The sequence below is a fragment of the Leiobunum rupestre genome, chromosome 2 (genome assembly GCF_980474605.1).
Source record: "Leiobunum rupestre chromosome 2, qqLeiRupe1.1.hap1, whole genome shotgun sequence".
NCBI lineage: Eukaryota > Metazoa > Arthropoda > Arachnida > Opiliones > Sclerosomatidae > Leiobunum > Leiobunum rupestre.
Window position 1 is genome coordinate 73,042,780 of NC_143385.1, and position 25,277 is coordinate 73,068,056.

General features: G+C 32.6%; 1 protein-coding gene across 14 annotated transcripts in view; it reads left to right on the forward strand.

The window, feature by feature from the left end:
* Window positions 1–25,277, forward strand: part of LOC149958979 (CUGBP Elav-like family member 1) — a 570,682-nt gene that overhangs the window by 538,864 nt on the left and 6,541 nt on the right. For 9 of the 14 annotated variants that reach the window (XM_090166351.1, XM_090166352.1, XM_090166353.1 and 6 more), the window contains 9 exons: window positions 7,894–7,971; window positions 10,975–11,121; window positions 12,450–12,557; window positions 13,992–14,021; window positions 17,870–18,020; window positions 18,861–18,943; window positions 19,787–19,855; window positions 20,927–21,094; window positions 23,363–23,714. In XM_090166351.1, coding sequence (XP_090022477.1) covers window positions 7,894–7,971; window positions 10,975–11,121; window positions 12,450–12,557; window positions 13,992–14,021; window positions 17,870–18,020; window positions 18,861–18,943; window positions 19,787–19,855; window positions 20,927–21,094; window positions 23,363–23,490 — 962 coding nt within the window. In that variant the 3' untranslated portion in view covers window positions 23,491–23,714. The remainder of the gene's footprint in view (window positions 1–7,893; window positions 7,972–10,974; window positions 11,122–12,449; window positions 12,558–13,991; window positions 14,022–17,869; window positions 18,021–18,860; window positions 18,944–19,786; window positions 19,856–20,926; window positions 21,095–23,362; window positions 23,715–25,277) is intronic. The other 5 variants (XM_090166344.1, XM_090166343.1, XM_090166355.1 and 2 more) reach the window with 5 other exon arrangements.

The window sequence follows — 25,277 nt, forward strand, 5'->3', positions numbered from 1 at the left end:
AATGGCGCTACACCCGCTGTGAAAGAATCTACTCCCTCGTCACACGTGGTCTTTTAGATAATATTTAAATAAATTATACTTTTAAAACTGCTGGCGCCATCTAGTATGAGTTCTCGTATATATAATTGTACCTCCAATGGCGCTATACCCGCTGTGAAAGAATTTACTCCCTCGTCACACGTAGTCTTTTACATAATATTTTTAAATATTCTTTTAACACGGCTGGCGCCATCTAGTATGATTTACCGTATTTAAAAATAATAATAATCAACTAGGCTAATACCCAAGGCACCCCCAAGTCATCTAGCGACTTTTAATATACCTTTATTGGCGTTAAACCCCTGTAAAAGAATCTTCTCTTTCGTGATATAGTCGACCCTAAGATAAACAAATTCCCCAAAATTGAACTTATTTTTCCCATTGGATGCTAGCGCACCGAGTTACTAGTCTTTAATGGAGAGTAATAGGGGTGTCGGGGTTATTCGAAGCGCGCCCTGGTGACTCCTAAAAGAAACTGAAATCATCGGGAGAAGAAAAAATTGGCAGTGCCTCTTTAACTCCTTCTGGAATTTAGTTTACTTTATTTCAATTCGAGTTTTTTCTTTTGTTTTGCTTCGACTGTATTTCGTTTTCATTTTAAGTTGTCAGGATTCGTTTCAAACGGGGCGGAATGGGAGGTACCCGACGCCGCCCTTTTCACGGGTGGCTTTGAAGAACGGAGACTCTAATATTGTTAGGAAAAGAAATCTGATAAATCTGATTTCCTTTTTCTCATCTTAATTTCGTTTGCCAAATATTTTCAACCCCTTTTTTTCTTCAGTTCTTTCTCTTACTCTTTTTTTTAGGAATGACTAACGTATAGCTACAGATTTGAATAAGGCGGTTCGCCAGGTTTATTTTACGCAAAATTAATTCATTTAGTATTTAAACATCAGTAGGATTGTTTTCGACGGATTACGTTTAAAATTGATTTAAATCGGACAATAAAATTGTTATAAATCAAATATTAACTTATACTTTTAAAACTGAATACTTATCACTAAGAACGTACTATGAGCTTCTGATATCTTATTATAAATTTGTCAAAACTACGATAGTTTGATGTTATATATATTGTAATATTATATTATATAACATCATATCAAGGTTGTCTAATTTAAATCAACTATTATAGTTACAAAAGTCGGCTTGCTAACAATGTCAATTCAGTGAACACTATCTATGTCAATTCAGTGCATATTAACTTAAATTTAGTTTTTAATTTGAAAACACATTTATTATTATTTATAACATAAAATGTAGTATACGTTTCCATTGCACTTTTATTATTAATTAATTCGTCATAACAAATAGGCATAAATGATAAAACGTAAAACAAATATATCAATAATAATCAACTAGGCTAATTCCCAAGGCATGGTAAACCGGCCACCTGAATTAATGGCATTAAAAGCCGCTTGATGACTTAGACCTAAGGTGATGATGATTATTATATTATATTATATTCTATTCTATTATTTATATATTATATTATATTATATTATATTATTTATATATTATATTATATTATTTATATATATATATATTATATTATTTATATATATATATATATTATATTATATTATATTATATTATATTATATTATATTATATTATATTATTTATTATATAGTATATATGTTATATTATATTTTATTAGTATATTTTATTATTTATTATATATTTTATTATTTATTATATATTTTATTATTTATTATTTATATTATTGATAATATATACTTCAGATATTAGATACTTTTTCAATCGTACGATTAATCCGACAAAAAATTAACTATCGTTTAACTAATACAGTTAAACTAGTCATATTGTTAAAAAGGTGGACGTTTTTTGACAACTTTGCTTTAAATTCACTTTGGGTCTTTCCGTTGCCATGGTTATCCGGGTTAGCCTCTCTATCTGTTTCTTCCGCAAGTAGAGAGATGGCGCGAGAAACGTTTCCTCTATCTCTCTCTCTCTCTCTCGGGGGTTGGAAGGGGGGTGGAACGGGTGCGCCTCGTGTTTGAATCGAAGCCAAAGGCTTAAGCGAGGAGGGAATGCGAAATCCTCGTGTGTCGAGTTAAGTAATGGCCCCTCCGGCCGACAAGGAGAGCAGGTGCAAAACCCTTTTATGGTCCGCACATTCTCTCTACTTTCACCGGCCGTCTTCGTTGGAGTTTCTTTTTTGGGGAAGGATTTTTTATACGCTAGAGAAAAGGGTTTTTGGGATGGGTGTCTAGTTTTTTTTTTTTTTTTACTGGGTCAGGATAACGCTAAACCTTTGTATTTTTGTGTACCGCGCGCCCCTATCGTGTACGGGTAGTGTCCACCAGCCGTTTCGGTAAAACTTTTCGCCCCTTTTACACCAGATTTCTTATTCCCAAAGATTTCCTTTGATATCACGCTTAATCGAACTTTTCAAGTTTAGTCAAGTCTATATCACGTCACGTATCCCACTTTATCGCATTATTTCGTTTTTCCATAATTTCGACTTTGGAAATCTATTTAGTTTAAATAAAATAACCAATGGGTTTTGATGATTTAAAATGAATCGTTTGGTCATGTCTAAAGCTCATTTGGTATCTTCGCGTATCCCACTTCACCGCGCAATTTATTTTTCCATAATTTCTACTTAAAATAACTATTTTATTTAAATAATATAATCACTTTCTAGGTGTATAATGAATCGTTTATTCGTGTCTAAAGCTAGTTTGGCCTTTTCGCGAATCCCACTTTACCCCGCAATTCGTTGATTTTCTGCTTAAAATTGAATTTGGAAAACTAGTTGATTTACATTAAATTTGCCACTCACGATTTTAAAATGAATCGTTTAGTTAAGTCTAAATCTAGCTTCGATTCGTCGCGTGTCCCATTTTACCGCACAATTAAATGATAATTATCTGCATAAAATCGAATTTGGAAAACTAGTTGATTTACATTAAAATTTACAATCACGATTTTAAAATGAATCGTTTAGTCAAGTCTAAACCTAGCTTCGATTCGTCGCGTGTCCCACTTTACCGCGCAATTAGATGATTATTTTCTGCATTATCGAATTTGGAAAACTAGTTGATTTACATTAAAATTTGCCAATCACGATTTTAATCTAGCTTCGATTCGTCGCGTGTCCCACTTTACCGCGCAATTAGATGATTATTTTCTGCATAATATCGAATTTGGAAAACTAGTTGATTTACATTATCATTTGCCAATCACGATTTTAAAATGAATCGTTTAGTCAAGTCTAAACCTAGCTTCGATTCGTCGCGTGTCCCATTTTACCGCACAATTAGATGATAATTTTCTGCATAAAATCGAATTTGGAAAACTAGTTGATTTACATTAAAATTTACAATCACGATTTTAAAATAAATCGTTTAGTCAAGTCTAAACCTAGCTTCGATTCGTCGCGTGTCCCATTTTACCGCACAATTAGATGATAGTTTTCTGCATAAAATTGAATTTGGAAAACTAGTTGATTTACTTAAAAATTTGCCAATCACGATTTTAATCTAGCTTCGATTCGTCGCGTGTCCCACTTTACCGCGCAATTCGATGCTTATTTTCTGCATAATATCGAATTTGGAAAACTAGTTGATTTACATTATCATTTTCCAATCACGATTTTAAAATGAATCGTTTAGTCAAGTCTAAACCTAGCTTCGATTCGTCGCGTGTCCCACTTTACCCCGCAATTTCTATTTCTCACAAAAATTTCAAAAATACCCCAGCGCCTAGAGAGTGTCAGAAAAATTAAACGTTCGGTAAAACTATTCCATTTAATTATATCTATGCGTTAGTTTTATATCCCCTACGCATACTCTACGTTTTTCGTCGAAGTTTTTGCCTAAGCTAATGGTTCTCAATCTTTGATGAAGACTTTGAAAGACGTTGCCTCGTTAAAGAGGGGGGAAAGCTATAGCTTCGTGACCCCCCCCCTACCTTTCCACCTCCCTGACCCCCCTACCTTTCTACCTCCCACTTAATATGATCTCCCTTTCACGCCCCTGTCGGAATCTTCTTACTCCTTTGAACCGCTAGATGGCGTTTCCCAGGTGATTTGGGGGGAGGCACGGATCGCTTAATCCATCAGATGACGAGGCTTAGCGAAGAACTCATTCCTTTTCTCTCCACCCCGACGCACTCACGAGGAGTAGTTTGCGATTGAAATTCTTCTGGAATCAAGTCGGCCTTTTTTCGATTAGTCAACAAGATTGGGCAAGCTTAGATGTAGCGCAGTTTCACACTAGTCACGCATTGTTTAAAGCAACATTGTTCAGCAGTCCCAGCGATTTTATAATTCCTACATACTCCTTTAATTCTGAAAAGGTCCTTTAAAATCCTATAACAGGATTGCAGCGGTACCTGGAATTCCTGGTGAAGTCAAGGAATTTGAATATGGGTCTAAAAATCAGGGAAAAGTCAGGGAATTTTAAAAATTAATCTAAAAATCAGGGAAATGTCATGGAATTTTAAAAATTAATCTAAAATCAGGGAAAAGTCAGGGAATTTTAAAAATTAATCTAAAAATCAGGGAAATGTCATGGAATCTAATTTCGGTTGCAATTAGAAAACCTTTTCTAAAATGTAGGAAAAATTGGTCAGGGAATTTGAATGTGAAGAAACTGAGGCAACCCTGTATAATCCAATTTTATATTCTAATTTCTATATTTTTAACATATTTGATTTGAACCGGACTGATAGGATTTTATAAATAATGACATTAGTGGTCAGTTTACTTATAGGACGACTACATAGTTTTTCCTTTTACTGTCTTTCACTGGTAGCTATCTGCTACCAGTGAAAGACCGTAAAAGGAAAAACTATCTGCTACCAGTGCCGTAGAATGCCTATAGAAAACGTTATATTCTGTAGAATGTATATAGAAAACATTATAATATTCTGTAGAATGTCTATAGAAAACGTTATAATATTCTGTAGGATGTCTATAGAAAACGTTATAATATTCTGTAGAATGTCTATAGAAAACGTTATAATATACTGTAGAATGTCTATAGAAAACGTTATAATATTCTGTAGAATGTCTATAGAAAACGTTATAATATTCTGTAGAATGTCTATAGAAAACGTTATAATATTCTGTAGAATGTCTATAGAAAACGTTATAATATACTGTAGAATTTCTATAGGAAACGTTATAATATCTGTAGAATGTCTATAGAAAACGTTATAATATTCTGTAGAATTTCTATAGAAAACTTATAATATGTAGAAAACGTTCGTAAGGTAATAATTTTATATAAGGTTTTACAATATTCACTATAATGACGTGCTATTTTTCCTTCCTAAAATAATTTTCGAAAATCAACAACAGCTTATACGTTTGAAGCGAATAACATGTTACATTGTTCAGCAGTATAGTTCTATGAATACTTCTTTCATAAGAGATATTTATACACTTCTGATCATAAGTACTTTTTACTACGCACGAAATTGACGACGATTTGTAACCGTTCTACTAAAGATTTACAGATTTGATCTAAAAAAATTAGCTTTTTTGGTTTCTGGTATAAGCTTTAAAAAAAATGTTTTTTTGGTTTATTTAAGAAAGTCCCAAACGATAACGGTATATCTTTAACGGCGAGCCTACTTCGCGTCTACGTTTACGTTGAAGAACTGTCGTAAAAATCGTTTCCTATTTTTAATAGTCCCTGCTCCCCCACGAAATGAATGGCCAATTTTAGCACGGCTCGTTTGCTCCCAATGTTTAGCTTTAGCCGCTTCTCTTTCACCGCGTTTACTTGGCTTGGCTTTGATTTCACGGAACCAGACCGTCTGCTGTTTCCCCTTTTTTTTAATATTAAGGCTGGCCCCTCTTGCACGCCACCGGAGCTATACTCTGGTAAAGGAACAAATTTTGTTTGGCTTTTGCCACCATCGTCTAAGGTTCTAAACAATTAGGAATTATATTGCTATTGAATTGACTATAATTGCTATTGAATGAAATTACGATTGAATGAACTAATTGCTATTGAATGAAATTACAATTGAATTAACTATAATTGCTATTGAATTAAATTACTATTGAATTAACTTTAATACTTATGAATTAAATTACTATTGAATTAAGTATAATTGCTTTTGAATTAAATTGCTATTGAATTAACTATAATTGCTATTTAATTAAATTTAAGAATTTAATTCAATATTAATATAATTCTTAAGAATTTAATTCAATATTAATATAATTCTTAAGAATTAAATTAATATTGAATTTAAAATTAAGAACCAAATTATTACTGATCTAAAATTAAGAACCAAATTATTACTGACCTAAAACTAAGAATTAAATTACTACTGAATTAAAATTAAGAATTAAATTACTATTGATTTAAATTTAAAAATGAAATAACTATTGATTTAAATTTAAGAATTAAATTAATATTGAAATAAATCTAAGAAATCACTATTGAAATAAATTTAAGAATTAAATTAATATTGTATTTAAAATTAGAACTAAATCATTACTGAATTAAAATTAAGAACTAAATTATTACTGATCTAAAATTAAGAACTAAATTACTACGTATTTAACATCAGAACTTAAGTACTTCTTGTTTAACATTCAGAGCTTAATTATTTCTCATTTAACATTAAGAACTAAATTACTTCTCATTTAACATTAAGAATTAGGATTTTTTTTACTCCGACTAAGCTGAAGAAGGCGCTACGCAACATTTGTCTGGCTTCGATTTAGTATCAACACGTATTAACATGTGCTTTAAATTTTCAGCATGTAAATAGCGAAATAAACGCCGGACTATATTTAGGCTTTGAGCAACTTGTTTTTTTAAAAAAAGTGTACTAAATTTTTCCCTTCTAGTGTCGTCTCGTATGCAAAAATTATTTCAGCCACTTTGAATTTCACGCCCAAGTGCGTGCGAATTTCTGAAAGCAAGGCGCTTTTTTAAAGGCAGTTAAAGCTAATTTATGACCACCAGTATCGTCTTTTCTACGTCTGCAGTTGTGTACTACCCAGACTTTACGCACATTTGCTCGCGTTTTACTCCGAGAGGGATTTTCAAATACCAAATTCTCGTTCTTTAATAGATAACGAAATATTGTAAAAACATTCTATCGAATAATATATTTTTATATAAGATATTTTCTTACATTTCCATAGAAATTCTACAGCGTGTATTTTTTTATATATGCTCTGCATTTCCTTAGAAATTCTACAGCTTGTATTTTTTATGTCAAAATATTTTATAGAAATTATAGAAAATGTATTTTCTATATAAGATCAGCATTTCCTTACAAACATTTCCATAGAAATTGTATAGCCTGTATTTTTTAAGGATTAGAATATTCTATAGAAATTATAGATAGAAAATGTATTTTTTAGATAAGATCATTATTTTCTTACAAACATTTCTATTCAATATATAAGTATTATCTAACAAAAATATTCTATGAAAATTTTACAAAGTTTATTTTCTAATTAAGATCAGTATTTCGGTACAAAAAAATTTATAGAAATTCTATATAATTTTTTTCTTTATTATATAAAACTATTCCAATCAAACGTTTTTATAATAATTTACATAAATGTTTTCTCTAGTAAAGGTAGAACTAATACAATACCAAAATTTCTAGAGACATTTTTGTAGAATATTTTTTCTGTATTAGGTAAAACATTTCTATAGACATTTTATTAAGGTATACACTAAAAATAATATTTTATGAAAATTATACAGAATAATATATTTTTTATGTTAAGGTTAAGTTTATTTCCTTAAAATCATCTATAGAAATTCTACTTCACAAATTCTTAATAGTAGTTTTATTGAAATGTCTATTACCTAATTTCAGCTAACCTATGATTTTTATCTTTTAGGTGTTGGATCTCTCAATGTTCAGCAGCAACTAGCAGCTTTAGCGGCCGCCCAAGCTACAGCCAACAGCACTAATTCCGGTAACATATCTGTTTGTTTGTATTGCATGACACGACTTGCTATACAGGGTGTCTTCGAGGAATTTTTCTCAACAACCATACTTTCTAGAAATGTGAAATTTCGAACCTTGTATAATATAAATTTTTCTTACTCTTCGTAAATTTTTAATAACAAATGCGAACGTATCTCGCTTGACCCTTGTCCATCCTAATTTAGTGCCTTAGCAAAATTCCGATTTAAATATATTGATTCGATTTTTATTTAAAGAAATGAAAAGTTCCCATCTTGTAGAATATAAACTTATCTTATTCTTCGTATATTTTTATAACCAATTCGAACGTATCGAGCTTGACCATTGTCCATCGCAATATTCCAATTTAAATACATTTTCGATTTTTATTTAAAGAATGAAAAGTTTCAATCTTGTAGGATATAAATTATTTTATTTGTTCGTAAATCTTTTTTATAACCAATGCGAACTTATCCCGCTTGACCATTGTCCATCCTAATGTAGTGCCTTAGGAAAATTCCGATTTAATGCTATTGATTTGATTAAAAAGAAATTAAAAGTTCCAACCTAGTAGAATATAAATTTTAAGGACAGGGCCCCCAGAGGTCCTATAATTCCTATAAAATCCTATATTTTCAAAAATGTCCTATAACATCCTACATTTTTAGCAAAATCCCCGAAAAGTCCTATAAAATCCTATAATTTTGATATTTTGCCAATTTCAAATCCAGCCACTCAGTGAAATTGCTAGATTTAGCTATAGGATAAATTCCTATACCAAGTCATTCTAGTCTATACTTTTTTTTATTGTTAACATGGTTAGCTACTAGTAAATTTTTGTGATAAAATGGTTAAATAGTTTCAATTTTTTAAGAGAAAATCAAAGATTTATTTCTCTAAATATAGATTTTGTTTTTAAATGCATAAATTTAATAAATGAAATAGCATATATAGTCCTATAAAATCCTATAATTTTGAAAAAATAGTCCTATAAAGTCCTATATTTTTAGAAAAATAATCCTATTTTTCCTATAAACATATTTAAGATTTGAGTGGGGGCCCTGTTATCCGTAATTTTAACGGATGCGAACGAGTCCCGCTTGACCCTTGTCCATCCTAATTTAGTGGCCTATCTTTCCCCTTCCCGTCCACAGTCCGTTTCGACTCGTTTGGTTAAGAGCTTTCTGATTTTGGCAATCAAATCTTTCCCGGCTTTTACGGCCGCCCGGAACGGCGTAGTGTCCGGTAGCGGCTCCCTCTCGGACCACGGCTTGACCAGTGGCTCCCTTTTTAGCCTTAAATGAATGTTTTACGGCCTTGATTCAATAACGAGGCGCCATCTACACTCGCGGCGGAAACTTCTTTTCTCCTCTTTAATCGTTAAATTTTACGACCGACCGTAAATAGGTTTTTTTACTACCTGACGAAATCTCCCCAAAAAGCCGTTCCACTAGAAACAAGAATATATTTGGGATAAGGCCGAGAATATATAGCCGCGTCTATCGCCTTTGTTTCCATGATAACTGACAGATATTATCCGTCTTCCGCCATCGTACCGGAGTGTTTTCCCCCTTCCCAGCAGAAAGGGGTGAAGATTCAACTTGTCAAAGCAAAGAGGCGTGGCTTATAACATGCGGTTACTCGCATATAGAGTAATATCGCCGTGAAGTATGTCGACGTCACCCCTGCTTTTTCCTATAGATAAAAAACTGCCCTCAAAATGGCAGCCATAGCCCAAAGCAAGGACAGTAGATACAGGGACGAGAAAGTGTATTGGCGGCCTCTGTTGGAATATATCACCTAAAACGACCTAAACGCAAGGAGAGTTAGTTGTAAACAAAAAAATGGCGGTCACCTAATTTTAGCGGTTCTTGACGAGGCTTAAGTGTTCAAAACAAATGGGCATTTTTTATTTACGCTTGTAGTTTTATTTTCATTTAACATCAAAATGGTAAAACCTAACTACAAATAATACTGTCCATGGTGAACCACGTCTTAACAATGACCGCGGTTTGTTTACATCTAACTCCCCGTGAATATGAAGACGTTCAAAATCGAATTTTTTTCCTGCTTTCTCATCCCTGTATCTACTGTCCTTGCCCAAAGCTACAGAGCGATACTACTCTATTCTCAGCCATCCCGAATATGTATTCTTGTTTCTAGTATAGTTTTAACCGTACTGCGAATTCTTAGTGCCATTTTAAGCTATTTTTTTACGTCAATGGTCATTTTCATTTGTCAGTAAGGTTTTTGGGGGATGTGTAATGGTTTCTGTTTCGCTGTTAGCTTATTTGGGGGGGAGGCTGTTAATAGGCTTAACGAGTATTGTTACGGTCTAAGGCGCAGCCCGTTCTAGATTCCTTTGTCGACGTACGTGGTTTGGTCAGGTGTGTGTTGGGATATTGCCTCTGTAACGGCCTGTTTTATGGGCTAACTAATTAGCACGCTTGAAAATTACTGACGTCCCAGTTTGGACCGTTAATACCATTTTAATAGTTCAGTATATAAAAATAATACTATTTTAGATTATTTGTTTGGTTAGATCAGACCGTAATATTCCTTGCAAAAATATTATATAGACACGTTATCGTAATCCCTATAGACATTTCTTAATCTTATAATACTGTTATCTAATTCATGTAGAAATGCTATTGGAAATTCTACCGGTATTCTATAAAAGTGCTAACGAAATTCTTTAGAAACGTTATCGGAAATTCTATATAAATGCTATCGAAATTCTTTAGAAATGTTATCGGAAATTCTATATAAATGCTACCGGTATTCTATAGAAATGCTATCGGAAATTCTATAGAAATGCTATCGGAAATTGATTTATATTGATTTTGGTCATTTTTCAATAGACATGAAAACGAACTTAATAAATGTTTATAGAGCATTCTATAAAATATAGAAAACTATAGAATTTGTATAGAATTATTTTGTACGAAGGTGTTTTAAAGTGAAGCCCCTCTGCAACCAGTGTCTAATGCAGTCATATTTATCTCCTTTTCAGGTTTAAGTTCGTTGGGTCTGCAAGGTTTGACTGGTCAAGGAATGACCGCCGGATTGACCCTTCAAAACTCGGCCAATAACGGCACCGATCTCAACGCCGCCAACCTCCAGAGTCTGGCTGCGCTGGCCAGTCTGGCCAATAATCCAGGTATGCTCACTGAGTTATTTCCAATATTCGCTATTTTCAAAAGTCTATAGTAACGTTTCGTAAGTTAGCCTAAATTATTATTATTATTTTTATTATTATAATTATTATTATTATTATTACTATGTCAGTTAGTACTAAATAAATACCCAAAAGCTCCTCTATGTAATAATTATAATGGCTCCCTGTCTGGTCATTCAGGGGCGCATCAAAGGGATAAAATTCAGGTTTCTGGAAAGCCTATATTTGGCCGACCCTAAACAATTTTTCCCGAATCACTTGTAGAAATGGTTTTTCGAATTTACCTTGAAATAATATTTAAAAAATGTTCGTCGAACCCTCATTTGGCCGACCGAACCTTCATTTGGCCGACCGAACCTTCATTTGGCCGACCGAACCTTCATTTGGCCGACCGAACCTTCATTTGGCCGACTGATCCTTCATTTGGCCGACTGATCCTTCATTTGGCCGACTGATCCTTCATTTGGCCGACTGATCCTTCATTTGGCCGACCGATCCTTCATTTGGCCGACCGATCCTTCATTTGGCCGACCGATCCTTCATTTGGCCGACCGATCCTTCATTTGGCCGACCGATCCTTCATTTGGCCGACCGATCCTTCATTTGGCCGACCGATCCTTCATTTGGCCGACCGATCCTTCATTTGGCCGACCGAACCTTCATTTGGCCGACTGATCCTTCATTTGGCCGACTGATCCTTCATTTGGCCGACCGATCCTTCATTTGGCCGACCGATCCTTCATTTGGCCGACCGATCCTTCATTTGAACGACCGATCCTTCATTTTACCGACCGATCCTTCATTTGACCGACCGATCCTTCATTTGACCGACCGATCCTTCATTTGACCGACCGCTCCTTCATTTGACCGACCGATCCTTCATTTGACCGACCGATCCTTCATTTGACCGACCGATCCTTCATTTGACCGACCGATCCTTCATTTGACCGACCGCTCCTTCATTTGACCGACCGATCCTTCATTTGACCGACCTATCCTTCATTTGACCGACCTATCCTTCATTTGACCGACCGATCCTTCATTTGACCGACCGATCCTTCATTTGACCGACCGATCCTTCATTTGACCGACCGATCCTTCATTTGACCGACCGATCCTTCATTTGGTCGACGGAAACTAGGTTTTGCAGACTGACATCCCCCCTCCACATAATGAACATCCCTAGAAATAGCTCCCAGTAAAAATTAAACAGCGCGCAAAACGGGGAACCAACCCACTTAGGCGAAACATTTTTAATAAACGTGTGGTGTTTGATATTGGTTTGTTTTCTTCCCGGTCCGCGTGTGCAGGTATCAACCCGATGATGATGCAGAATCTGGCAGCCCTGGCGGCGGCCGGAAGCGGAAGCGGAACTCAAGGAATTCCGGGTCTTTCTGCCGCTGGTCTGTTTTCAATTCGTAATTACAAAGATTTTTATATTTCTTTTTTTATCATTACTACTTTTCATGGTCACTCAAAATCACTCGGAAAAATATTCACTTTATTCATCCCAGTTTTTCTGTGTTTCTTATAATCGAATGCCTGACTGCGCGCGATTGTGTGCTTTAATGTGCTCGTGAAATTAGCGCCGAAGTTAACTTACGCAAACCCGTCACTTCAGTGGCTCCATCTATGGCAGTTTTTCGGAAGCAGATGCTAATTATTCGCGGAAACGTCGTATAAATGAAATTTCGTGTTAAACATTTCTCGTTAGTCGCCGCGCTTGCGCAGATCGTGTTACTGAAGTGGTGTATTATGCTATTTCCGTACTTATTATGGAGCCATCTACCGCAGTTTTTCGAAATGCTTTACTATTGGTATTTGGTAGAAAAAGCGATAATAGAGGTCGCCTTAATCAGAGCTTATAACTGAAAGTGGCGTCTTATTGACCGATCCTAAAATTGACTGATTGCTTGTTTTACTGTTTGGTATTTTCACCCCTAAAATGAATGTTAAAATCTGTCACTTTTGCTTGTTTTATAACTTGTCTCTAAAGTTCGATATCTTTGCGAAGGTCGCTTGTTTGACAGATAGCGTAATTCGTTTTATTAATAGTTTTTACAAAAAGACTTTTAACCTACCAAGCTATCTCTTAAAAAAATTCTATAGACATTCTATGTAACTACTTTGAATACTATTGAAAATAGAACAGATTTCTATAGAAGGTTTTGGTACTTTTTCTACAACCATTAAAAATATATTTCGAGGTCTTTTCTAAAAACAAAATTTATTTAGATTTCTATATGATCTAACTGAGTCTATAGATATAATAAAATATACTTTATTTGACTTACTCTATATAGTTTAGAAAATCCAATCTTCTATAAGATTTAATAGAAGGTCTCTAAACTTTAGAAAATCCAATCTGCTATAATATTTAATAGAAAGTATAAACTTTAGAAAATCCAATCTTCTATAAGATTTAATTGAAAGTCTCTTAACTTTAGAAAATAAAATCTTCTATAAGATTTAATTGAAAGTTTATAAACTTTAGAAAATCCAATCTTCTATAAGATTTAATAGAATGTATTCAGAAGTTAAAGAATTTATAGACCTCTCTACTAATAGAAAGTCTAAAGAATATTTTTTGGAAATAGATCATTTAACGCAACGGGTTTGTGTGCGAGTGAATGTTTCTATATTTTATTTATCTCTAATCAATTTTAACATTTTGCACTGTTTTTGATAAAATGTAATAATTATAATTCCATTTTGTTTTCCCTGCCCTTCCCCAAATTGACATCCTGTTTTTTGATCCGTCTAAAATTTATTTCCTGCCTCGCAACATAATAAATAAAACCAAATCTGGCTTCTCCTAACCTTTTGGCTGATCCAACCCTGATTTTAAACAGCCGCTTTGCTCGGCAGGACGGCCACCACAGGTGAGATTTCCATTGTCCCCAAAACCCGCATTTGCATGCCCGTCAACCACATGTCCTATAACGTTTGTAGTCCTGTATGGTGTTTTGTAACCCCTCATTTGCTCTTAATATCATTTGCCATTTTAACAAGTTGTTGTCATGGGCTCAATTTTTCTTTATATTGTAGCTCTAAAGTTCAAGCCAACTAAAAAACTCACGGAAATCCCGTACAAAAATGTTATATTGAAATTCTAAAGATATATATTTCTATAGTAAAACTTTTATAGCCTATATTATATAGATATTTCTATAGAAAAACCATTATACCCTCTATTATATAGATATATCGCAGAAAAACCTTTATCCCCTCTATTATATAGATATTTCGCAGAAAAACCTTTATCCCCTCTATTATATAGATATTTCGCAGAAAAACCTTTATCCCCTCTATTATATAGATATTTCGCAGAAAAACCTTTATCCCCTCTATTATATAGATATTTCGCAGAAAAACCTTTATCCCCTCTATTATATAGATATTTCCACAGAAAAACCTTTATACACTCTATTACATATATTTTTCTATAGAAAAACCCTTAGTCTCTTCTACAGATCTCTATAGAAAAACCCTTATAGCCTCTTCTACAGATCTCTATAGAAAAACCTTAATAGCCTCTATTCTACTAATATTTCTATATAAAAACCCTAATATCCTCTATTCTACAGATATCTCTTTAGAAAAACCTTAATAGCCTCTATTCTACAGATATCTCTTTAGAAAAACCTTAATAGCCTCTATTCTACAGATATTTCTATATGAAAACATTCTCTAATCTTTAGATTTTTTTATAGAAAAACCTTTATAGCCTATATTCTACAGATTTCTGTAGAAAGTGTTTAGCCTCCATTCTATAGATATTTCTATAGGGAAACCTTTATATCCTATAATCTATGGATATTTTTATAGAAAACCTTGATAGCCTATATTCTGTAGATATTTCTATAGGAAACCTTTATAGCCTATATTCTGTAGATATTTCTATAAGTAAACCTTTATAGCCTATATTCTGTAGGAAAACCTTTATAGCCTATATTCTATGGATATTTTTATAGAAAAACATTTATAACCTATATTCTGTAGATATTTCTATAGGAAAACCTTTATAGCCTGTATTCTGTAGATATTTCTGTAGGAAAACCTTTAGCCTATAATTGATGCATATTTTTATAGAAAAACCTTTATAACCTATATTCTGTAGATATTTCTATAGGAAAACCTTTATAGCCTATATTCTGTAGATATTTCTATAGGAAAACTTTTATAGCCTATATTCTGTAGACATTTTCATAGGAAAACCTTTAGAGAAACGTATTATAAACGGTTTCTATAGGTAATATCTAAGCTATTCTAATGAATATAGGTATTTTAAAGCAAATACCTTTGGAAAAATGAGCCATACCTAAAGGTATTCTAGAAATATTTAATGGAAGTTTTTCCAGAAAAATGTGAGAAATATCTATGGGGTTCTGTTACATTTATTCTAAAGGGTTTTAAAGCAAATAACCTAAAACAATTCCCGTACCAAAAGGTATTTTATAGATATTTAGATTTCCCGATAGACAAATCTAAGAAATACTTGTAATTATCTATAGAAATTCTAAAGAAATATTTAGAGGTTGAACTTTATAGTTTTTGGAGTACCTAATAAATATCCCTATTTCCTATTCTAAAGCAAATATCTTTATAAAATGACCCATTCTAAAGGATTCTATAGATATTAATGGAGTTTTTTGATATAAATATTACGAAATATATGTAGAATATTCTATTTGGTTTCTTATGAAACGTTTTTACGGGAAAATTACCCACAAATTGTTGTCGCCCTCATCGCAAATTCTTTGTTTATTCACCTGACATTTTCGTTCAAACTCGTGAAGAAAAATCGACGCAGACATCGATTGTTTGAAAGTCAAGTATTACTGAGAAACGGAAAATGTCAGTCTAAATCCTAAATAATAGGGTTAAAATATTAAATTTAAGGAAAGTAACTACAAAATAAACGTTTTGACAGAAATTTGTGCGCATGAAGTGATGACGCCAATTTGCGCGTAAATTTAGTTGGCTCGAATAAAGAAGTAGATATGTTCTATGGGCCATTCACAAATTACGTCACGTTGCTAAAGTCTTGGTGGGTTTTACCACTATTTTTTATTAAGAGGGCACCCTTACAAAATGTCTATACACTTTCTATAAAATGTTAATAGAAGTGTGTAGTAAGTTCTTGGGTATATTTTATAAAAATTGTTAAGATATCAAAAACTTTCTATGAAATTTTGATAAACGCTTGTAGCAAATGGAGGATAATAAAAACTTGTAGATGTTAACGGTAATAGTTAGTGTAGGGAGCTGTTGGCTCGCGTGGCAAGGGGCTTGCTACCACCCTCCTACGCGTTGTAACCCGGCCACCTGTTTAAAGGCATAAGTCGCTAGATGATTTGGGCCTAAGGTGGTGCCTTGGGTATTAGCCTAGCTGATTATTACTATAACATATGATATAGAAGTTTTTAGATGTTAATGTTTTCTATAGTCTATAAATATATTTAGAGAAAGTACCTCAACATTTTCAGTTGTTTTCTATAGCTACAGAAAAAAATAAATTGTAAGGATTCTATAGAATTTTAGTGTAATTTTTCTATGCTGTTGGCTCGCGTGGTATGAAGGGCTTGCTACCACCCTCCTACGCGTTGTAACCCGGCCACCTGTTCAAAGGCATAAGTCGCTAGATGACTTGGGCCTAAGGTGGTGCCTTGGGTATTAGCCTAGCTGATTATTACTATAACAAAGGAAGTTGTTAGATGTTAATGTTTTCTATAGTCTATAGAGGTTTCTATAAATATTTTTATAGAAAGTACCTCAACATTTTCAGTTGTTTTCTATAGCTACAGAAAAAAAAGTTGTAAGGATTCTATAGAATTTTAGTGGAATTTTTCTATCGCTATAAAAAAGAACCACCTTTCTTTAGGTTCTATAGCATTTTTAAGGTTTTTTCTATCGCTATAAAAAAGAACCACCTTTCTTTAGGTTCTATAGCATTTTTAAGGTTTTTTCTATCGCTATAAAAAAGAACCACCTTTCTTTAGGTTCTATAGCATTTTTAAGGTTTTTTCTATCGCTATAAAAAAGAACCACCTTTCTTTAGGTTCTATAGCATTTTTAAGGTTTTTTCTATCGCTATAAAAAAGAACCACCTTTCTTTAGGTTCTATAGCATTTTTAAGGTTTTTTCTATCGCTATAAAAAAGAACCACCTTTCTTTAGGTTCTATAGCATTTTTAAGGTTTTTTCTATCGCTATAAAAAAGAACCACCTTTCTTTAGGTTCTATAGCATTTTTAAGGTTTTTTCTATCGCTATAAAAAAGAACCACCTTTCTTTAGGTTCTATAGCATTTTTAAGGTTTTTTCTATCGCTATAAAAAAGAACCACCTTTCTTTAGGTTCTATAGCATTTTTAAGGTTTTTTCTATCGCTATAAAAAAGAACCACCTTTCTTTAGGTTCTATAGCATTTTTAAGGTTTTTTCTATCGCTATAAAAAAGAACCACCTTTCTTTAGGTTCTATAGCATTTTTAAGGTTTTTTCTATCGCTATAAAAAAATGAACCCTTTCTATAATAATTTGCGTAACATTTCTATAGGATTTCGATTAAATTTCTAAAGAAAATTTAATGGGGAAGTGGGTGTAGTAATAATTATAATTATAATTAACCTAATTTGTGAAAGGCCCTCTGTAACTTGTATCACAATTAGTTGGGTCTGAAGAGTGAACGTTTTATGGAAATGGTTTTATTGAATCGAATTGTGTGTTTCAGCGGGCAGCGTTTCTGGTAGCAACTCGAGTGCCAGCTCATCTTTGAGCGGGGTCAGCTCTATGAGTCCGGTGTCCAGTATGGCCCTCGGAGGAATGTCCACAAATTCTTTGACCTCCATGGGAACATTAGCCGCGGCTGCTGGCGTAAATGGGTTCGTACAATATCACCAGAAGTATATAACATTCGTATTAACAGATAAGTATCCACCTTGAAACTTCGCTGACTAGGAAATATCAGGGATTTAAATTGTCGACAGATAAGACAGTAAAATTTCAATTTTTTTAGTAAAAAATATTGAAATTTATGAGACTTAAAGAGTACAAATTGAAATGCTGTTATATATTATAATATGGAACCAATTTAGTTGAAATATCAATCATGAAATCAACCCTGTACCTTTTCACGAAGAGATTGCTTATGATAGCAATCTACGATTATTTTTACATTAGGCAGTAATTAATTTTTTAAATTTCTCTAATCAAAAAACACTTCTGAAAAAGATTTTTTATCTAATAATAATAATTAGCCTAAGTCATCTATCAAAAATGGTTTTTAGCTGGGTTATCTACACTCTTTTAATCAAGTAATTTTCAAAAAAATATTGATATTAATCAATTATTTAAATTTAAGTTCAATGTATTTATTAAAATGTACGAAAATTTCAATTTAGAAAAATTGCAATTAAATTTTCTTTTTAATTAATAGTTCAAATTAATAAAGATTAATTTAAACTATAGTTTACGTTATCGCCGCACCTAAATTATTTATCAATTTGATAAGAAAAATAGGCATAAAATCTTTAAATAAAAAACCATAAAAATCCGATATCTATCAATTTTTTTAAAGCAAAAAATCAACAACCGTTGGACTTTTTAGAAAATCACAATGACGTATTGGGTAGATGGATACTTATATCTAAGAGATATATTATATACTTCTGAATATACGTATTTTCTCGCTGGCTTTATTAATTTGAAACTCTTATTTGCAGTTTGGGTAACACAGGCTTAACGGCTAACGGACCGAGTCTGGACGCTTTGACGCAAGCTTATTCCGGAATTCAACAATACTCTGGTAGTTATTGCAAACCAACATTGACAATAATAAATATTTCGTAGGAATAAGTTGACATGCTATTTATCAAGGGCGGTTTAATGAAACCCTATAAAATTCTATAGGCTTTCGATGAAACCTTATAAAATTCTATAGACTTTCGATGAAACCTTATAAAATTCTATAGACTTTCGATGAAACCTTATAAAATTCTATAGACTTTCGATGAGACCTTACAGAATTCTATAGACTTTCGATGAAACCTTATAAAATTCTATAGACTTTCGATGAAACCTTATAAAATTCTATAGACTTTCGATGAGACCTTACAGAATTCTATAGACTTTCGATGAAACCTTACAGAATTCTATAGACTTTCGACGAAACTTATAGAATTCTATAAACTTTCGATGAAACCTTAGAAATTAGTAAAATGACACAAATTTCTGTAGATTCTGGAATCTTTTCTGAATATGACAGTTCGAAATGAATCAAATGATTTTTGGATGCAGCAGGACATGCATGTTTTACGTTCTTTGTTTATTTTGATAGAAGCAATAAATGATTTGCATAGATTAAGCCACCATCTAGCGATACCTTAAAATGAATTATAGGTCTTCACCATTTCACGTTTAAAAAAAATGGCCTTTAAATTTTGTGCCCGGTTTGGATATTATTAGATTATTTATTTTCAAATAATTTGTTGTCGTTTTGGTAAATAAAGCTAGATTATAGGCTTCTGGTATGACTTATGTCATTTACTCACGAAATATCATGTCAATCAAACATTTTTCTATGAAATATGATTTATATTTATATGATCATGGCGAATCAGTTTTTTATATTGTGATATTTGTGTTGTAGCATTACCTGGGGCATTTGCCCAAGTGGGTCTTCAACAGTCTCAAAATCCTGCGGGAAAACAAATTGAAGGTAAGAACATCTAACTTTTATTTTGATTAGATAGTTTTTTTTTCCGTTCACCTTGTGTCTTTCCAATTTCTTGTCTTCTCGTGTGAGCGTGCATTTAGTCATCCACCAGTTGGCGTTTGCACGCGTTAGTCTGTTCACATTCGTAACCACCACTTACTCCACCCAACATTGTGTCTCCCATTCCTCCTTTATAGTTTTTGTCAGTTTGTCTTCGTGTTTTTGTCAGTTTCTGTGTTTTTGTCAGTTTCTGTGTTTTTGTCAGTTTCTGTGTTTTTGTCAGTTTCTGTGTTTTTGTCCGTTTTGTGAATAGTCCAGTTTTTCATGTATAGGCTATTTCTGGTTCGAAATAACAAAAAATTATTATTCTAAAATTTTTAAATTAAACATTTTAAAATCTGCTCTTAAAAACGTGGTTAAACGTTCATATAAATCCAGGAGTAAATCAAGATAAGAGACTTCAACCCAAGTCCCGAGTCTCTTGAATTGCAAATCTGAAACGCCATCTGTTGCGATCATTGTCAAACTTAAATTGATTTTCAAAAATCTACCTTTTACCAAGGTGCTATCTGTCTAGCAAAGGAGAAACTAAATTAGAAGCTGAGAAAATTTATAGCAGCCAATGAAAATTAAGATAACTTTAAACAAATTTGTGTGGCTTTTCTGCCCTAAACATTAATTGATGACCTTTACATTTAACCCACAAACCAACGGGATAAGAAGTTACAATCCGCCTTATTTACAAGTTTTTTAATTTTTAACTATGACATCTCGTATTGGATAAACGCCATGCAAAGTTGAAATCTCCTATCATGATGAACTCCTGATAAATCTAAACGGATTGATGAACGCCCTCGTTATCAATTAAATTTTTAAATATTAAACAAAAAAAGCAAACTTTCGATAAATAACTTTCTATTGTCATTGAATTTCTGACCAGTGGTAGCTCATATGGGTTTTGGATTTAATTATGATGGTTTTTTGCACGTCTCTCATTCCGATGTGTAATGTTAATGAATTAGCGGCTAGATAGGTATTGGCGAAATAAGCTTGCAGGGTTCACCAGTCTAGCAGACTGTTTGTTCGTCTCGTATTCAGGTCCTGAGGGAGCCAATCTGTTCATCTACCACCTGCCCCAAGAGTTCACCGATAGCGACCTGGCCCAAACTTTTGTTCCCTTCGGCAACGTCATATCCGCCAAAGTCTTCATCGACAAGCAAACGAACTTGAGCAAATGCTTTGGTACTTGAAATACTACTTCTATCGCTTAATATTAGTGCAGATTGTCGACCATATAAAACGATCCAGGTTCCAAAATTCTATAGACTTTCTACGAAACCTTTTAAAATTCTATAAACTTTCTACGAAACCTTTTAAAATTCTATAAACTTTTTATGAAACCCTGTAAAATTCTATAGACTTTCTATGAAACCTGTAAAATTCTATAGACTTTCTACGAAATCATGTAAAATATACAGACGTTCTACGAAAGCCTGTAAAACATACAGATTTTTTTTCTAAGAAAGCCTGTTAAAAGTCTTCAGAGTTTTCATAACATCTTATATTATGGAGGATTATAGACTGTCTATGAAACCTTTTAAAGATTTAAAGACCATTTCTATGGAACCTTGTAAAGATTTAACAACCATTTCTTTTAAACTTTATAGAAGTCTATAGAATGTGTAATGTTTAGACTTCTCTCTAAAAGACCTTAAAGTCGTATTAGTTAAGGAGTAGTTACTAAGATGTTTTCTAGGATAGTAAAATTTATATTAACCTTCAACCATATGTCTTAAAGGTCATTCAAATTTTAAGAGGAGAACCTTTTAACTTTAGTTCCTTGGTTCTATTTCAAAAAGTGTTTTGCTTTCCAATTCCTTGATTTGGCCAAAAGCAAGCCATAAATTATAAGTTTAAAACGTAAAAGCAGAAGAAAATAGGGGGAAGTACGCTTCTAGTCAGCATTGGAAAGGCGTCACTTTTCACGAATTTTCGCGCCAGAACGGTTTGGCGGGAAATCGCGGATGAATACATCGTTTAAATAATAAATTTTTATCAAATTGAACAATCGTAACATATTGTCCTTTTCATTATCTGCTAAATGAGCTAAGGCGTCTTTACTCTCGTCGTTTATCGCCGTGTTGAAACAAAACAAAAGTGGAACTACTTTTTCATTTTGGTTAATTATGCGTAAAAAGGTGTTTTCGTGGGTCACACGACGCCTTCTACAGCTCAAAGCTACAGATACGTACTTCCCCTATTTTCTTCTGGTAAAAGTCATTAAAGGAATAGTGTCATAGAGGAAAAATTGAAGAATTAAGATGAATTTGGAGGTTAATTGATTTACCGTTACATTGGAGTGCCACCATATTGAATATTTCAAATTCTTTGCGAAAACCTGTTATTTAATTAGTAACCATGGATTGTTTTTAGTGGAAACACTGTATGGTCACCTTTCATTATACGTAACCTTTATTGTTTATACTTTAGTAGTGTTCTTTTTCCTTTCTGAGCTAACTGTACCCATTTTTAAACTATGAAGCCCTTTGTATAAATACTCTATAAAAACTAAATGTTTCCTAATAGGCAAAAATTAATTGCAATACAAGTTATTAATTTAATTATAATTTATTTCATTATAAATCTTAACTAGTTATTAAATGCATGTTAATTAATAATAGTTCGATTATAATGCTTTACGCTTAAATCGGTTTGTGCTTTTTAAATTGGTATTGTTAGCCTTTACTTCCTTTTATGACCTGCCCTTACAAAATTTATCAACAGAAATTTCTAGAGAATCTAAAGAAAACATTTCCACAAACTATAGACAAATTATTAATTTTTATAGGAACCATAGAAAAGCCATTGTAATATATATAGAATCCATAGAAATGCTATACAATCTGGAAATTTATAAATTTCTACATAATGTAAAATTATAAATTTCTATAGAATCTATGGTAACATGATAGGAATGTCTAAAGATTCTATGGTAACATTATAGGAATGTCTATAGAATCTATTTCAACCAGATAAGATGGTCTATAGATTCTATGGAAACAATGGAAATATCTAAAGATAAATTACTGAAATTTCTATTGAATCTGCAGATAAATTACTGGAATTTCTATTGAATCTGCAGATAAATTACTGGAATTTCTATAGAATCTGTAGAGGAATTTATTAGAATTTCTACAGAATCTATAGATATATTTCTGGAATTTCTTTAGAATGTGTAGAGGAATTACTGAAATTTTTAAAGAATCTGTAGAGAAATTACCGGATTTTCTATAAAATCTATAGAGAAATTACTGGAATTTCTATAGAAAACGGTTCTAAAGCTTTTTATACATAAAACCGGTGATTTTCTATAGATTTTATAAAAGCCCTCTAGAAACTAACGATTAGTTCATTCGCTCTTTTAAATCGGCCTTACAATTTATTCTTAATAATAATTTTCTTATCTCTAGAAGTTTGTAATTGTAATTTGTTTCTTTCGATGAATGTCAGGTTTCGTGAGTTACGACAATCCGCTGAGCGCCCAAGCAGCGATCCAGGCCATGAACGGTTTCCAGATAGGCATGAAAAGGTTGAAAGTTCAACTGAAGAGGTCGAAAGACGCCAGCAAACCATATTAAAAGAGAAATGATCGACTTAAATTCAACAGATCCCTCCCCCCTGATTCATCAAATTCCTCTGTTCGTGTCCACTTAAACCAATTGACCCTTCCCCTTGTACCCTTAATTATTTCTCCCATTTAAATTCCCAATTATTTCCATCAAAAAATATAATTTTTAAAGAATAAATTCTAAATGAATTTGAATTGTACACGAAGTATTGGTTTGCGAAAAGCGAGTATGAGGTGAGTTAATTTTGTTTTTGGGTTTCATGTTATATTAATAATTATAATATTAGAAATGGTGTTGTTGATATTCCAAACATGGTACAACGTTGTTTATTTAGAAAATTGTAATTTTGGAGGAGTTTTGCATTTGAAAAAAAATTTTGAGGCGTAAAAGATACTTATATATTTATATAGACAAATTCTATAGTAAATACTTGGAATTAGTCATTTCTCTAAAGGTATTTGGATTAGAACAACTTTAGATCAGTTACAAATTTTAGAATAAGATGATGAATAAGTCATGATCTTCATCTTAAGAAAGTTCTGTAGCAGATTCTAAATGCTATATATAATACTCTGGTAGATCCTTCATATTTTCTATAGAACTCTGGCAGATTCTTCAGTATTTTCTATAGAACTCTGGCAGATTCTTCAGTATTTTCTATAGAACTCTGGCAGATTCTTCATAATTTCTATAGAACTCTGGCTGATTCTCATTATTTTTATAGAATCCTGGCAGATTCTCATTATTTTTATAGAACCCTGACAGATTCTTTGTAATTCCTTTAGAACCCTGACAGATTCTTTGTAATTCCTTTAGAACCCTGGCAGATTCTTTGTAATTCCTTTAGAACCCTGGCAGATCCTTTAGAATTTCTATAGAACCCTGGCAGAATCTTTAGAATTTCTGTAGAACTCGGGCAGATCTTTTAGAATTTCTATTGAAATCTTTTTTACTGGAGGTGATTGCAGTTAGTCAGATATTAAATTGGTTTATTTTTTATTGAAATGGTAAAATTTACTGTTAGTTTTCTATGAACAACTTTGTATCATTGGAATATGGTAAGTATTAAATATATGAAAAAAGCAGCGCGTTTTTTGTAAATACAATTTTGTAAGAAATGAAATGAAAGTTTTTGTATCAAAAACTGGAAATTGGACGATGGGAATAAAGCGCAAAAAAATATTTTAATTAATTTTGATATAAAATTGGAGGAATTTTTATTTGAGTATTCGCTTACAGTTCAAAATAGTTACACAAAGAAATACAGTGGCCCGATCCTTAATGTTGGAAACAGTTTTAGTTTCCAATACTCGTTGGGCCATTTCTTTATGTTTCATTGTTTAGGGCGGAAAATGAGGGATTTTCCGTATTTACATGTCCAAATTTGTGCTTTTATTAGTTCAGTGTTTTTACCCTCTTGTGTGCGCTTTCATCGTTACCTAGGTTAAATAGCTGTTTTATTCTGAGTAGCATAAGGTATTCTAATTCTATAGAATCGTGATCGAAATTCTACGGAATGGAGATCGAAATTCTACAGAATCGTGATCGAAATTCTACAGAATCGTGATCGAAATTCTATAGAATCGTGATCGAAATTCTATAGAATCGTGATCGAAATTATATTGAATCGTGATCGAAATTATATTGAATCGTGATCGAAATTCTATAGAATCGTGATCGAAATTCTATAGAATGGCGATGGAAATTATATTGAATCGTGATCGAAATTCTATTGAATGGTGATCGAAATTCTATTGAATGGTGATCGAAATTCTATTGAATGGTGATCGAAATTC